Source organism: Corapipo altera, unplaced genomic scaffold (assembly GCF_003945725.1).
Source record: "Corapipo altera isolate COAL_440 unplaced genomic scaffold, ASM394572v1 62, whole genome shotgun sequence".
In the NCBI taxonomy this organism is placed as follows: Eukaryota; Metazoa; Chordata; class Aves; order Passeriformes; family Pipridae; genus Corapipo; species Corapipo altera.
In genome coordinates, this window is record NW_020884894.1 from 6,519,065 (window position 1) to 6,536,666 (window position 17,602).

The following is a 17,602-nucleotide window of genomic DNA, read 5'->3' on the forward strand; positions in this document are numbered from 1 at the left end:
CAAAAAGAAGTGGTTTAAAGATCAGTGTAAAAAGACACTGATCTATTTTGAGCTCCCACTGAGAGAACCAAAACCCCAGAAAACAACTGACACTGCAGGTATTATGAATGACAAACATCCCTGTGCTTCAGACAAGACCAGTCAACTTGAGTTAACCTTAAATAATGTATACATTTGTAATATAGAATTTTATTGGTTAGGAGGACCAGGTATATGACTGATTGTCATTCAGAGCATTTACAGAATGATGGTGCTCTTCTAAATACCCAGTAACTTCAGATCATTTATAAACTACAGAATGGGCTCATTTTATCCAGATTTTAACAAAATATTATTTGTTACTGTCAGAGTCCCCTAAAAAATAGCATTCTACCCATATCTCAACATCTACTCTAAACATTACTCTGTGTTACAGAATTACCACACAAACACAGTATTTGAAATAAATTGTTTTCTACCAAGGGAAAAAATATCCACTAACTTTCATTATGTGGAGAGAGAAGTTTCTTGAGGGTCAGCATTTCTTCATGTAGTCCATTGAGGATAAATCCCAAGTATTCTTCAGCATCCTCTTGCCTGCCCTGAATAAAACATTTTTTGCAATTAATTCTATGACATTTTCATGGTTTCCTTTTAACAGAAGGTTCATGACATGGACCATCCAGCTTTCTCCTATTAATTTAGCTTATCCAGCAACTACTCAGCCTAAGTTATAATGTCAAATAAAGTTTAAATTTTACTAAAGCAGCACCTCATTTTTAACCAGTTCAAACCAAACTGCCCTAAGCAAATACACCCATAAGCTTCACATGGCATTTTTGCATTCTCCTCAATACAAATTCCATTTAACATGTGAGTTGGCTTTTTTTTTCCCCTATTTCTTTTAAAACCACTATTAAGAGTTGCTGTCAAGCCACGGCCAAATCAAAAGATGGTTTCCAACTATTACCTTTTCTTTAAATTGAAACTAAACCTGAAATAGGATTTTGAAGTCTCCGGACCTTTGACCAGTCCAGGCTGCATCTCTCACAAAAATGAACAACTGCTCATTTCTTAAATGTCAATCCATTGGTAACTTCATTATAAAAAGAGGATGTTCCATCCCAACAGTAATTTTTTCATTATTCTGACACATCAAACTGCCAAACCTATAATTAACTCGTTCAAGTCCCAAGACATTATAATATCTTCATTATAACGAGCTATCAATTAGCTGATTTTTGTGGTGTTTGAGCACAGAATCTGATGTGTGGCTTCACACAGTTTCAGTTACAGGAAGTCAAGGATTTTAAGTCCCACCTTTTCTGACAGACTCGACTTTATAACCGTCAAGAGTCTATAAATGTAGGTCGGTTCAAAGGCAGCTCCTGGTCGGATGTCTCTCACTATTTTATCACCCAAAGCTGCAAAGTAAAAGAGAAATAAATATAAGTAGCAATACAGAGAAGTTTTTTCTACATTATACATTAATATTCTCCTCACACATCACTGGATTTTGGAGCTCAGCATTTACTTACTAACAATTTTATTCTAATCTTGGTACTCTTATCTGTAAACATATTTTAAAAAAAACCATCTTACATCACCCTGCATAGACTGACAGATGCTCTAGAAAAGTTAATAAACACTCTGAAGATTAACAAGAATACCCACAGCCATCATAAAAGAACATTCTAGTTCTATTTAAATTTTTGTACTCGAAGAACACTTCTTAAAAGCTTGTGTGTATTTGCAATTCTAACAGATCATTTTCCCTCGCTGGAGAAAAAAAAACAAACCAAGAAACAGTTTGACAGAATGTTCCACCTAATGGCAATACAAGGCCTCGAAACTGTACTTGAAAACTACACAATGAAATGACCTAGAAGTATAATAAGTTGCATAAGCCAGTGAGATTTGTTTTACAGAAAGAAACCACAGAAATGTCTGAACTGTTTGGAAATCACTGGAACAACCAGCTCCTTGCAATATTTTCTTATCACGTTACATAAAAAAGTTTCAGGAATGTGCTTGTTCCTCTAAGTTTGCAATACAACAGACTCGGTTTAAAATTAAGATTAAAAAAACTGAAATCTGCAAGATAATTTATTTGCATCAAAAAAACATTCTATTCCTTGCTACATGATCATCCTTGAGCCTAAATCTGCATTAGCAGGAGCCATACACTTCTAAAGCTTTCACTCTGGAATCAGAAGCCAAGATAATATTCCTGCAGGCAATCTCCAACTGCTCAACAGACCTGTTCTGGCCCCTTTTGTTCCAAATGAATGGGAAAGTTCAGGATTTAAGGAAGGATGATAGAATTGAGCAATGTGATAAACCAAAAAGCTGGAAATAGGTAAGGAAGGAAGTGGAGTAAAATACTGTATTTTTTACATGATTTATTTAAAAAGGGCACGTTGTGAGAAGAAATTTTAAAAATTAAGTGAACCTTCAACAAGAACTATTCTTATTGCACTTGGACATTGGTCCACCACATAGAAGAAAAAATTTAAGGTGTAACATCTCTGACTTCTTGACATGAATCACCAATAAGGAAAAGTGCAACACTGACACAAAAGCAACAGCAAATTTTGTAAGGTATTGAGAAATCCCAAAATCCCAAAGAGCCCTGAAGAGGATCAAGCACCAGTATTTAGAGGTCTCAAGTACATCACCCAATGAGATCCTTACCCCAAAGCCCTCTTACCACCACTTTATGACTTTTCTGCCCCTATTGCCACTCACCTTGCTTTGCTTTAGGAGGTACAGGCATGTTAGTGAACTCATTCATTAAACGAACACTGCAACAGAATGGAAGGAACAACTCCACATGAGCAGCAGGTTAAGACTTAGAAGGACAAATAATACAGTCAGATCATTGCCTTTATGACTGCCAAAAACCAGAATATCATGACAAAGTCTGAGTAAAGACATAAAACCCAACCTGAGCATTGCAATGAAACCCAGGTGTTTGGTTGGTTCATTTTTGCATATTAAACACAATTTACAACTGATAGTCCTGAGGCAAAAGGAAGTATCCTCCTTGACTAGTCAAGCAGTTGTAAAATACCAAGTTCATTATAAAAGACATGGATCACCCAAAAACCACACGAGAGAGACTTCTGGATACAGAGCAAGTTTCAACAACGATCATCTGTTATTTCTGAACGAGCTCACTCAGATCCCAGACTCTTATTCCCTTTTCCCAAGCTACTTACAAACTGTCTAGCATTGGAGTTGAGGTACACGGCCTCTGCGATTTGGAATACATTGGAATGGACTTCATTAAATGATACATTGGAGGGCAAGCAACCAAGGCCTGCAGGGTCTAGGCAGTGGCATTAAGGAAATATGCAGAAAATTCATCTGTATATTAACCAAATATTCAGTTATATTTAAAATGCTATGCAAACTCTATATTTTTATTATGTCGCTCGATCCCATAACACTGGAAAAGAAGAGGAAGTTTTATCACAACATTAACCAATGTGATTTCAGTGACATTTTAATCGTGGCAAAAAGGAAAATGTTTTGTCTCGGAGCAGGAGAGGAAAAGAACTTTCATAGGAAAGGCTTTATAAAATTAACAATTTGAAAATTGGCAAGAGATAACCTGTAACATGTTTTCTGAGAAGAATGGAAGAAGCCGACAGATTTTACGTCAAAGGTGGTGATTCACCCCTGTACCCAAACCAAAAGTAACCCTCTGTGATGGGAGACACTCTGCACTGTCAAGAAGTGGGAGCAACCAGTGAAACTCCAGAGCACAGTGGGAGAATAACAGTTTAAAACCACCTACTTGGTGAGACCAGTGAACACAGGAAATGCATTAAAAGACTGGAGGGAAATGACAATAAAGGCATCAAGCACAACAGTTTCAGAGAGAGATTAATTTGATCCCTACAGTGTGCAAAAACTGAATAATAAATTCCCATGTAACACTTCAAGACTGAAAAAATGGGAGCTAATATGTATATGTAACAGCTGAGTGCACAATTGGTTATATAAGATAAAAGTTGAAGTTTAAAGCACAATTGTTGGTCTGGAAATAGTTTATTAGGTTCTGTCATGATCAGTCTTGAAACTGGTCTTAGCATTTTTCCCTTGCAGTACCAGCACTAGGGGTATCCCAACTGTCACTCACAGTGAGCCTTGCTAACACGTTTAAAAATTATTAATGATTTTTTATTAATATCATAATATAGCACTGGAAGACAATCTCTGTTCCCCGGGGTAAAAGTTATTTTTGCAGGGGAATACAATTCCAATACATTAAGAGCAGGTTCATCCTCCACAATGTAATGTGCAAAAGGAATATTTTAAACAATAACAGTGACAGCCTGCTCAACAAAAACCCAAATGATCCCCTTACCAACCACCAAGACAAAGCCCAAGAGTCAGGACAGTTACTTCAAGTACAGAAGATAAATAACCACCTAAATTGATGCAAAGAGTAAACATAATTAGAAATTAAAAGGTTTTCAATCGGGAGGAAGTTACAGCTCAGCAATATTTTGACACAGGTAGCAACTGCAAACAGGACTGGAGGGGAACTCTGGACATGAGGCTCAAGGATCCCAAATCCCCTTGGATTTCTAGCTGCAACATTTCACATCTTAACCACAGCAGCAGGATCTGGGAAGACAAACACTTTTATAAAACACTTACCAGAGAAATCCAGAAAAACTCTGACAGATACACTACACAAATTTTAACTTAAGAGTATTATTTTTTCCAGGGAAGGATACAGCATTGATGTAGCACCAGTTTCCTTTGTTGATCAGCCCTCGGGGTTGCAAAGACACTGGTTTATGTATTAGCCTTACACTTTCCAGTATTTCTGCAGGATGAGAAACAGTAAATTGAGCATCAACAAAACTCACATGTGGCCATCAAACACGTATCTGTTGCTGCATCACAAAATAATTCAGTTCAATGGACAAGATTCCCAGATACTTCAGCAAATCATTTTCACTCCATTTAAGCACTGCTTGTATTTCAAACCAGACGTGTTTCTTCCACCGGAGACATCCTGGAATTCGGGTCAGGAGGATGCTGGGACAAAAACCAACCACTGGCATTTCAAAACTGACAAGACCTACTTGGTTTTATTTTTGTTTCCCTAAAAGCAGATACTTTTATTTACACAGATACACAGATATAAAATGCCATTAGCTGGCAGCACTTGTCCCCAGTTTTAGGAAGTATTTCCCAAATTCTTCTGCTTTGAAGAGAGATGAAGATGACAGAGCAATCCCAGTTTACAAGTTTCACCATCCACTATCTTACAACAAAACCATCTCAGTGCAAACAGACAGACAGATGTTACTGTGCTCTTCAGAACAGGCTGTTTTATTTACTGGTTTAAGACTTGCAAAATCTACGAGATAACAGCCTTACATAATGTAATTCCAACTGTTTTCCTGCTTCCAAAACCTTCAGCAATGAAGTTTAAAACTTAGAAACCACTGCACATAATTGTGCCTCAGTTATGAAACAAGAGCAGCACAGGGAGTTTTTCCAGGAATCCTGACCTGTTATTTAGGTCCCCAAATAAAAACCATTTAAAGAAAATATTGGAGCTGGTGTATCTTAAATTTGCAAAATCAGGACAAGAGGGATACAAGTCAGAACAAACAGATGTAAATGAACGTGGCAATTGTCTACCAAGGGGGTTATTTATTTTTATAATAGATGTGAGGACCTTTATATGCTACCCTGCATAAACCTAGAGAGTTTGAGCTGTTCTCTAGAAGACAGATAAAATAACATGACACAGGTGGAAAAACAGAGGCACAAAGCCATAACTAAGCAGAGGAGGTGGCAGAACTGCCAACAAAATCCACGTCCTTCTACTTCCAAACTATCTCCTTACCTATAAGATTGTATTTCCTGCAGATACCACCAGTTCTAACCAAATAAAAATGGGACATTTTTAAATCAGTCATCTATTATATAAAGAACCTGGCAGCTGAAAGAGCAGACGAAAAAATAAGATGTAAAATGGAAAATGTAGCAGAGAGGCAGATGAAAACTCCTCTGTGAGTGCTGAAACAGTTATTGAATTACTGCTCAAGTATTTCAGGATGTATTAACAAAGCAGTAACATTTGAACTGTGCTGTGCACACATACAATCTTTCTGTTAATATAACTAAGCACTGCTGGAAATTAGGATAAAAATAGAGGAAAAAATTTATACTTTGAATGTCTATTAGTAACTTTTGACATTAACTCTTCCCTATTTTTGCACCATGCTAAAGAAAGATATTATTAGGACCTTTAGCATCCTCTTGTGGTCATAAAACTGCTTTGTAGCAGTGTCTAGTGCAATTACTGTGAGTTTATTTCTTTTAACAAAGAATTACCTTTGTGTACAGCATTCAATACCACACCTCCATCTAATATTTACAGAGAAACTAAGAGAACTTTTACAAGAGTATCAGAAGAAAAATACACTTAGAACCATGAAAAAAAAGTCTTAAAATTTCAAAACCTGTTAGAAAGCTCAAGTTATTAATAAAAAGAACTCACATTCCCTTTGGAGAATGACTTGTGAAAAGGCCTCAATTTGAAAATGGATCTAGAATAGTATTAACATTTTTGTAGGTAAACAAAACACATTTTGCTAAAGTTTATTCACCAGATACCTGCCAATTTTTTTCTAGAATAGGTTATTTCCTTATCAAAGCAAGTCCAAAGTTTAACAAGACAGGAACCACGTGGGCACAGTCTCCAGGCTAAAGACACTTGTTAAAAGTTAGGAATTTAACACCTTAGATATTCAACACTCAGCCTGAGGCCCCTATTTGGAGAATATTTTGTCTCTCAGATCTTTCTTCAAACTGGACAATGATTAAAAAAAATCCCAGGACAACACTGCTGGATAACCCTACACAAAATCAGCATCTGCAAGAATGCAACAGGCTACATTTATGAAGTCATTTATAACCCTCCCAAACCTTGCATGTCTCCACTCCTTAAGTGCTCCAGCACTTTCCTACCTTTACAATAAGAAAATATTTTCTAATATGTAATATTGAAACGGCTTTCTTACAATTTGAACTAATTCCTTTCTTTTTCTCTAGTCTTGGGAGAACAGTGAATCATCATGTGAATTTACAGCAGTGGTCACTCCAACAATCTCAACTGAGACAAAGTAAATCCAAATTTTCCATGTTTGCCTACATGGTTTTCAAACCTTATTCCTATTTTCACTGCTGCACTGTGGAATCTTCCTTGAGAATTAATGCCCAGAGATTGGCAATTCCATCAAGTCCTCAACAGCAACAACAGAATTAGAGTTATCTTCCCCTTTTCCATGTAAATTGGTATTAACACACAGTGGGAAAAAACTTCTTCTTCAGCTTTACTGAGGACACTCCTCAACTCCCTAAAACTTCCAGATCCTTTTCTCTAATTCTACTGCCAACCATGAGTGTGGGTGTTGAACAAAGCACTGAGGTTCCTGTTTTCCAAACAGGACAGAGAACACCAAAGAATGGAAAATAAAGAAAAACCTCCTTTTTCCACAGAGCAAAGCTCTGATTACATTTACATGACGTTCACATCTTCAAGTAAACATTTTACACCAAATTCAGCAGCATTTCAATTACAGAAATTGCAGCAACATAACTCCTACCTAAAGCAGCTACTATGAGCAGCTGAATTCCTCTTATCTACACTCAGGTTATCCCCCTGCCCAAACAACTAACAGTGAAGGTGCAAAAGAGAACTTGCATAAAAATGACATTGCTATTTTACTACATTTAAGACAAAACAAAAAGCTCTGCTCCCACCTGGTGGCAAAAAATAGTACAGAAACAGTAAAAGTTCAGGAAGTTAACTTAGAGTTGAAGCAACTTGGACAAGATAAAAAACCTTTTTCATTTATGGCAAGCAGTTTTAGCTGTGTGCTTGTCACGAAATAGTTCTAAGTTAAAAGTCATTACTAAAGGATAGCTTGAGATTTTAAGACTACATTGTTCTCCACATATATGGCATCATACAAACTGGAATTTTTAATACAGTCAACTGTGTTTGTAACACCTCAGTGGAAAGTACAAATTATTCTGACAGCTTTTCTCTCAACAGACAGTTCTGAGCAAGGAGGGGAGGAGAGGCAGGATCTACTTCTGGGCATTCTGAATAGTTATCTCCAGGTCAGCTTCTGGCAGAGTAGGAATCTGACTCGAAGCTGCCACACTCAAAACATCACTGCACTTGTAAATCAGTTTGCAGCACAAATGGCAGGATTTTTCACCTGCCTTTTCACGTACTGACTAATTCACAGATTTAAATTAATCACTTTTGTCCCAACATTCATGAATTAATGACACAAAATAGAACCAACTGGGAAAATGTGGTGTTTTCTGACCGAAGTTGCAAAAAGGATCTCCTGCATTTTCTAGTATATCTCATTAGAACCACAAATATGACAGGACCAACAGCCTTTGTATCACTCATTCCCTTTCCTGATGTACCCTCTGGACAGCTCCATATGGTTTTTCTTGAGCAGGCAATAGCTAGCATTGTTTCTGGATAAAATAATGTTGTTTATAATAATTAAGGATAATTCTTCAAAATTGGAAGGATAGACCTCTCAAACAGCACATCAGTAAATATAATATTCCTGAATTAGAATTTCTGAAGAAAGACCTATTTAGATGTTACACTTCAGTTGCTGTTCAGTGTCCAGGAATTTCAGTTACTTTGGTGTAAATACATTAATATTCTTGTTGCGATGGAATGCACCACAAGATAATAAATACTGGATAATGTAACACCATTTCCTATTCTCCTTGTTACAACAGCACAGAGTTGAACACAATCAGCCTATTTAAAATCACAGATCATTTAAACACATTGTTTGACAAGTAGCAACAGCTTTACCGTATCTGGGATAATGACATGGCAATCCCTGGTTGGAATGTTTACTCAGAGGGATACAAAACTAGTTTATTCAAATTACAACCTTCGTGCAGTGTTTGAACAGTTGTCTTATTACCAGGGGAACATCACCAGAGGAATGTTTTCTATGAGTATTGCACACTCCTGTTTACAAGCAGAGCTAATACCCTTCCAGTGTAACATCCACTCGTGTGTATTAACTATACCTGCAATCTTTATGGCTACAGGATCCTCTGAAACTGGAACAGGTCCCTCTTTGACTTCAACCTGTTTTTCAGGGACCAGAGGAGATGTGGCAGGAGGGGTATACTTAGTCTCAACATAGACCACAGATGTGGAAGCAGAGGGCTTGGAACTGTGAAAAAGACTAGCCCACGATTTTGCAGGCTGATTAACGGGGACTGATCCTGCAACCGGGACTGTTGCCTCAGTAGTAGGTGAAGCTTCCTCAGGCTTAGCTTGGTCTGAGTCAGTGCTTTCCACAGTGTGCAATTCTACCCCATTGGCAGCTGTGTCCTCACCAGAGGATTCAAGTGTTTGTCCATTAGTAACGCCAAGACTTTCAGTAGTATCAGTACCAGCATAAGACTGTACACCAGCTGTCCTTAGGGGGCTATCTCTGACGGCCTCTGAGGGGAGGCAAAACTGTTCAGAATTAGGAACTCGGCATACCTCGGGCTGCCCGGCAGTCCTGGCATTGTCCAGAGCGCTGGGAACGGCCCCAGCAGGGACAGCTCCAGGCACGAAGTCCACGGAGTTGTCCGGGCTGTTGCAAGTCCTTGGCGTGGCCAGGGAGGGGATGTCTCCTGCCAGCTCCGTGTCCTCCGTGGGCAGTCCCGAGGAGTTGGCGTGGCCGTTCACCAGCGCCTCCGGGGGGGCCAGGCCATCGCTGACATCTTCCAGGTAACTGTAATAGCCAGGGGGTCTTTTCTTCTTCTTTTTGCGCTCCCTCTGGCCGAGGCCTCCGGACAAGCCGTCGTTTTCCGCGTTGGAGCCGCTGTCCAAAGCCAGGCCGGGATCGCTGAACTGGCAGTCGATGGAGTTGTAGTTGGTTTCACTGAGAGCATCATCAGGGGGTTTCTGAGCAGGTGCACAACTGAGGATGAATTCTGGAGCCTGAGGATTCAGAGTACTTGAAATACTGTAGTCGGTGTTATTTAGGACAGATGATTGCGTCTCAATGACTTCGTTAACACCAAATTCAATTCTCTGATACTCTTCCCCTGGACGAGAGAAGGCAAATCTCAGTTAGAGAATTACAGCAAATCAAGAAGCTACAAAAGCAAGAAAAAAAACCTCCTTATTTTTCTCTAACTCGACTACATTCCCTCAAACAAAAGTAATTCTTAACCTTGATCCTGAAGACCATTTCAAAACATCATTTTCTTAAAGACAGGAGCATGATTCAGGTTTTCTTACACAGAGTATGTAATTTTCCAGATCCCTGCACAGCCCCTGCAAATAACCCCTATAAAATTCACCTCTTAAGAAAAACTATTAAAGCCAGATAACTTCAGGAATAATCTGCATTAAGTTAATTACTGAATAATTGCCTATAAAATAAGGTGCAATATTTAACTCGACATTTCTTCTAAAGCCAGTCTTTCCCACTGACAATTATAAAACCCAAGCCTCACCTCTAACTTTTCCATATATGAAGTTTGGGTTTTGGGGGGCTGGATTTGGTTTTCTTGGTGTGATCTATTATAATGAAAGGTTTAACACAATCCTTAATAACTCAAACATATTTTCATTAATTGCATGGAAACACTGAAATTACACGTTTTGAAACTTTAAGCTCATTGATAATTTATTTCATCAGAATTGAATTTATTACTATGTAAGAATATTAAATATATGACTCCAGGTTTTTCTGACAAGAAATACAACTGATACTCAACACAAGTCAGCATTCAACTTGTACATATGAGCAGTACTGAAAAATTATGAACAGGCTTTTTTGTTTTATTGATTTATTTATTTACCTTGGAACTTCAGAGAAACACTAAGAAATATTCTCATGGAAGGCTGCAGTATCCCAAAATATTGTCAAAGTTGTGGAGTTTCATGGCATTTAATGAGTTATAATGCATGTATGCTAACTAGTAACACTGAATACTTCAGTTACAACTCAGTAACTATAAAAAAAAAAAGAGATAAAAGGAATGCTAAAAGTAAGCTCACATTTTAGCCCTCGAAGTTTTGTAGCTCTTTATGATACTTATGTTACTGTACCAAACATATTAGTTTTAATATTTTGTGTTTCCTCAAAGATGGGGCTAAAACATGCATTTCAAATTTCTAAGACTGTAACTACAGAACCAAACACCACCAGATATTATTTCCAAAGGAACATAAGGGGATACACCACTGAATTCTTAAGATTTTTGTGCAACTTACCATGTCTGACATGCCAACAAATGGGTATTTTTGAGTACATCACAGACTCGATAAAAATGAGGCGAATTTTTTTTTTAAGCACAACAAAAGGCAATAATAGTTCCCAAGGAAAAGACATTATTCACACACCTAAGGAAATAATCCTATGGGAGGACAGAATCTAGTGGGGAATGTTTTGATACGTGACTGTCAACACAACAGCTCTGAAACTCTCCCAATATTTTCTAGAAAAGTCTGCTGACAAACATTTCAGCTTTAAGAAAAATGTGAAACAATCTACAGGGTACTATTTTTCAATATGAAATGAAGCTTAACATTATTGAGCTGTGAATTACACATGCAATACCAACATATCATGAACAAATGATAATAATACTGATGTTAATTGCTTTTCTGCTTTGATCTGGTAAATGAGAAGTAAACACGTCACGTATGGATTTCAATCTTGCTGCCAGTCAGACTAAAGGAGACTTTTTCAAAATAAAAAAGGGCAAAAACTCTCCATACACATCTGGTTTCTCTCAATCATATCAACGAGAGCCTGACTTTCAAACTTCCAATTCTCTTCACCTCTCCCTGTGAGAAAGGCTTTTCTAACACCCTGCCTGTCTGGCTGCCAGTCACCAGCCACTTCTGCAATCGCTGAGGAGCCCTCACCAACCCCAGAGAGGGCTGGAGTTTCTTGGGATAAAAACCAGCAGCCCAGAGACAGGGAGGTGGGAAGCTGCTGCCTGATATCCACTGAAGAGGGAAGGGTTGGGAGATGTCAAGAATCACCTCCTGCTCCAGGGGCTGTCAGTGCTGCACTGCCTGGCCTGTCCCTGCACATACAGCTCCAAACCAGCCACAGCTTCATTTTTGCAAATGCAAAGCTTAAGGGGGGGTTAAGGGATCCAAATGCACAACAAAACTATTCCTCATTAGTTCATCTGCTTGTGGAGCAACTTGTTAAATCAAGCATGAACCAGGAGCTGGTTCTTTAGCCTTTGTTACAACACCATAAAGCACAAGCAACAACTGGTAACACCTAATATTCCTCCAACCTCGATAAGAATCAATTACGGGGCACATTTCAAAACCATATCAGTCCAAATAATCTGTGATTTCATTTCCAAAATCCCAGTTAAAAAAATAATAATGGTTTCAAAACAAAGGATGTGGTTTCCCTTCATGGGAGAGTTCAGTCTGTCACAGCCCGAAGTAAAAGTTGTCACCTCTGCTCCCCTCTCCTGCTGCTCTCTCTCCAGCAAGCTCCCAGCACTTGGTTACCCAAAGCTAATCCAGCAAAATCAATAATCCAAGTGAGCATTTTTTTTTCTAGTTTTGGTGCATTTATCAGTTTATCATACACTGAACAATCACAAGAGCCCTGGGGCAAGTGGGGAGCAGAAACCAAAATACAGCCCTTGGAGTTATGGCACAATGAACAGCGTAGGGTAAAATCCTGCCAAGAGCACCACTGACATTCCAGCATTTAACATACAAATTAGGAAATTACAGCTGAGGGATTAAACTTTACACCTTACAGCAGGATTAGAATAATAAATACCAGTAGTTACTGTATAGTTAGTCTGGGGAAGGATTGGCAGAAGCTCATTCACTGTAAGATTGTGTCGAGTTCATCTGAGAAAAAATGAGAGGCAATTTTTTCTATTTGTTTTGACTTTCCACTTTGCTTCAGGGCATCTTTGTTGCAATGCAGTTCACAGCTCCATTTCTGAATGGACTGAAACAGATCTATCTGTCATGTACAACATGGGATGCATATTGAAACAAGGATCAACAGATGCTCCAAGGACAGTCTGTGTACAACACCAAAATCTGTGAATACGCAGCACTAATTAGTCTGCACAGAATTCTGCATATTAGAGCTTCAGCCATGACTTGAGTACTCCTAGTAAGTATTAACAGATATTCTAATTCCATAATAAAGTTAAATACTCAAGATAAATACATAAAAAACTAGACTATATGACAACATGATGTGTGTCATCTTAAGCAAACATTCCAGTTTAGTTTCCACAGTTTCTTACGCAGCCATCACAGTGATAAGGTGCATGCACAGTACAGTGCAACTTTGTTAAAGACATTTTTCAAGCAAAACCTAATGTGCTGTGTCATTACCTAATCTCAGGGCTGGGAGGGGTTCTCTCAAGGTCTAGGAATGATCTGAAAAACATTTGTACAAACCAACTTTCTGTGTGGCTTGTGAACATTAAAACCCCAGCCTGAAAGAACAAAACTCAAATCCACAGTTAAGACAAAGCAATATATGACTGGACACCCCCGGCACCAACAGACAATTCACACCCTATGGTCTTATTAAAGAACCTTTCTAACTCCTACTTAAAACTACTCAGGATCCTAAAACTGCTCTTGTGCTAAATAAAGCTCCTGAACTGTCAGAAGTGTTGCCTATCTGCTTTCAAATGGGACCTGGGATCCTTCTTTATCACTGGCTATCTTGTTTATCTTTAAATGCAGGGCCAAAAATCTCCAAGCACAATGATCAGGTGTTTTTTAACATTATTAAGTGTATTTTGGTCCTCTTTTGAGTACTTGTGAGAAATGTCCAGTCAAATACTTGCACTATTTTGAAGGAGACCTGATGTCATTCTGGGTAACTCTCAGCTCCCTTCCTCTCCTCTGGTTCAGGGAAAAACCCAAACAGTAATTTACTGTGAAAGTCTGATTTAAACTATATAGTGATGATCACATGGGAACTCCTACCTAACTGCCCATTCCTTGTACCTGTGGAGTAAGGCCAGGCAGGGAGGTGTATGGATTGAGGCAGAGTAGATGTGTGAATGTTGCAGCTTTAAAATGGGAACTCTGTAATGTATTTTTACATCAAGAGTCACACTTTTATCAAAAGAGGAAAAAAAAAAAAAGGGTTTCTCCAGAAAAACAGCTGAGCCAGACAGAAACAAGAGTCAGAGGGAACACAGAACAGAGGAGTCTTCAGGCTGCAACTGCCAGAAATTGCTCTTTGCTGAACACTATGAGTTATTTATTCACCAGCATTCAAGTTTCCCCCCACATTTTCACAGCTACATCCTACAATGTTTCAGCAAGACACCAAGACTGTGTGGCAGCACAATCAAGGAGGAATAAGCACGTCCACTGCAATTAGCTGAAGCTCAATGCAGTATTTTCCAAACCTCTCACAGATGTCATTCAATAAAGTAGTTTAAAAACCAACCTGCCTACTAAATGCATATATACCTGCTAAGCAAGTTTTAATGATTATATTTAAAGGGAGGTTGCAGTAAATCTAAGAAAAGTGTCACAACCTTAAAGTTTGGGAAAAAAAAAAAGATCTTGATTTCTTACCATCATGAAAAACTTACCTGTGGATTTAATACCACATGAAACTGTTTCATTGTATGGGGGGAGCTGTACAAAAAAGAAATGAAACTTATTTAAAGGCAAAGAAAATCCATAAACATTTGATATCAGTCTCATTTGAAATATCCGAATCCTTTCAAAATAACATCATTATTTGATTTTCAGAGAGTATGTCTTGAACTTAGGCTTCTATATTTATCAAATCCCACTCTGCAGCTCCAGGCGTCCTTGCAGATTACCACAATTACTGGAAGATAAAGATTATCTTGGTTACACACCACAGGCTCATCAACCTCTCCAGCAATTCACCTCACAGCATCAGGACCTTTCTTCATCAGCACTAACTCCCCACGATTTTAGGATGAGGAACATACCCTCTGTTTAGACAAAAACTGGAGACCAAATCATCTGTGAAAGGTGAAACACATTTTTGCACAGACAACAATCACACCTAAACCTTTTGACTCTCAGCCTGGTTCAGATGTATTGTGGCTCTTGCAATGTTTCAGCTGAGGTATATTCTTAAACACATTTACCAGCTTAATATAATGTAACCACAGTGCATGGTTTTTATATGGACTGTAAATACAAGTACTATAAAACAGTGGCATCAACACTCAGTGCTTGACAGGACCCTTGCTGTGGTGGGTAATTTCTCATCCCCCCTCACCTGCCCCTAAACTCCCTGAGCAGCTGAGAGCCTTCTCCTGTGCCTGCAGGACCTGGCAGCCACGGCTGCCCTGCATTCCAGTGGCTCCCTGGAGAACAGCGGGGCTGGTTCTGCAGTGGGAGATAAAACATTGAGTGCACAGTGCAGCTTGACAGTGCTATTCTAAATAGTGACTCTAATGGTGCAACAAAGAAAAGAGTTTGCTATTCAAGTTTTCAATTCTCTAAAGCTATAGATACTTACATATTGCTTTCTTAATGCACTGGAGACAGCAGTGCATCACAGGTGGCAAGGAAAATATTCCTAAAATGCCATTATAAAAAGTGCATAAAAAGAACACATGCTGTAAATCCACTTATAAACCACAATATATCTTAATATATCATCTTTTCAGGCCAAAAATGAGAAACAGTGGGTCAGAAAGAGGCTCCAGACTGTTTAGAGCCTACTATCCATATTAATTTTGAACACAGGTTCAATAAGATTTTATAGTTAGAGCTAAAAAAACCTCCTCGAAATGCCTACAGCAAACAGCTTGTGATAAATTTTGTAATTTTTGTTTTTATCCAATTCAAAGATTCAAAAGCCTTCAGAAAATATGAAGCTTTTTAAAAAAAAAAAGAAGTCAGCCTCTTGGTCTGCTACACATCTGATCAATCGACAGCAGCTTTGGAAAGAAGAGATTTCTGAGCTGACTTGTTCCACACAACTGGGCCACCAGAACCATCTCAGTCAACAGGTGCCTGACAGGACATGTATTACAAATGTCACCTGTAAAAGGGACATTCCAGACACCCTTTAGCTTTAATAAATCCCTTGGCTCAGTCCCCCTTCAGTGTGTAGGTGAAGGATCTGCAGCAGGATGTGTGTCAAACACACGGCACCATCGCCAGCTCTGTCCTGTCCTTCTGGAATTGCATCGGCTTTCTCAGACCAATTTTCTCCGAAATATCTGCACAGTGTAAAACTAATAAGCTTTGCTTTTATTTCATCATCCAGATAATTAAAACATTGAACTGAACCAGATCAAGGGCAAAGTTAAGGACCATTTATTTTGACAGCTAACTAGGTACACCTGAGACAGTCAGAAAATGAAGTGAGACTGGTTCTAATGCTGTAGGTTCATTTTTCCTCAACAGACTTTGGGAACAGCTTTACAGAAGTCCAAATATGACATTTTTATCTTTTCCAGTGTCAGAAGAGCTGATGGAGGGCACTTAAGGTGACGCTGCATGGGATGCAAATGTCACTGCTGAGATTGCATTTATGGTGGGGAAACAGCAAATCATCAGAACTACCACGTATGCCCTAAAGATCTTCCTGCACTGCTTCCCACCTACCAGAGAAGGTACAAAGCTCTCCCAAGGAGCAAGTAAAAACTATCTTTTTCTTTCTTAACTTCCCTCACTCCCACCCCACCCCATTCCCCTCATGCCCTTTTATTGTTTAGCAGTGTTATACTAATTATCCTCAGAAAATTAAGCTACAGGAAACTTAAGTCCCATTAACAATGGTCTGTAAACTGTGACAAAAGGATTTCCCCCATCTACAGCTCAAGTGTTCATTTTCTTTATGTTGAGAAGGGAGGATGGAAGCATGACCAAAATGCTGGAATGGAAATGTCTGGAGGAAATACATGGAAACTGAACTAGAGGAAAATCATTTCTTGAGTCTGGAGATTAGGACAAGGGGATAATACTCTTCCCTATGAAGGAAAATGGTTTCATCATTCTCTACCAAGAACTACAGAGAATAAGAGCCTCCAATCAGAGTGTGTAATGAACTCAAACACAAAGACAACTGTTCTACTCTGTGGTTCTCACTGACACCGTAATTAGTTCATTATTGCTGCATTTCTCAGACCTCACACACAGCTTTCCCTTTAAGCACAGCACTGAGGGTCAGCAGTGCTCCACCTGTCCAAAAATACAAAGAATCCCTGTGCTTCAAAAGGCTCACCAGACTGAGAAGCCCAACTTGTTACCAAGAACACTGCTGAGAAGTTTTCTCCATACCCACCCCTTAAAAAAAAAACCCACCAAAGCTGAGGCAACAGGGCTGGAAAACTCCCTGTCATGGTCCTATCACCAGTTCAGATACTCCAGCTCTGAAAGCAGAAGGTGGAATAACTAATTTATCTCTAAAAACTGACTTAACATCCACATACATGGAAAGAAGACAACTGATCAGTACCTCCCCTTTGTAAATTAGCAAGTTAAGGGAATGATAAAAAATTAATTGTATTGTTATATTTCAAATTCACACAAAGAGATGTAGCTTTAAAATGCTATTTC

At 38.7% G+C, this 17,602-nt stretch overlaps 1 protein-coding gene across 1 annotated transcript in view; it reads right to left on the reverse strand.

The window, feature by feature from the left end:
• USP10 (ubiquitin specific peptidase 10) overlaps positions 1-17,602 on the reverse strand; it is a 48,366-nt gene that overhangs the window by 12,243 nt on the left and 18,521 nt on the right. The window contains exons 3-9 of the mRNA XM_027646754.1: positions 14,641-14,686; positions 9,097-10,113; positions 4,731-4,822; positions 3,201-3,310; positions 2,728-2,783; positions 1,300-1,403; positions 482-581 (exon numbers count right to left, since the gene is read on the reverse strand). Coding sequence (XP_027502555.1) covers positions 482-581; positions 1,300-1,403; positions 2,728-2,783; positions 3,201-3,310; positions 4,731-4,822; positions 9,097-10,113; positions 14,641-14,686 — 1,525 coding nt within the window. The remainder of the gene's footprint in view (positions 1-481; positions 582-1,299; positions 1,404-2,727; positions 2,784-3,200; positions 3,311-4,730; positions 4,823-9,096; positions 10,114-14,640; positions 14,687-17,602) is intronic.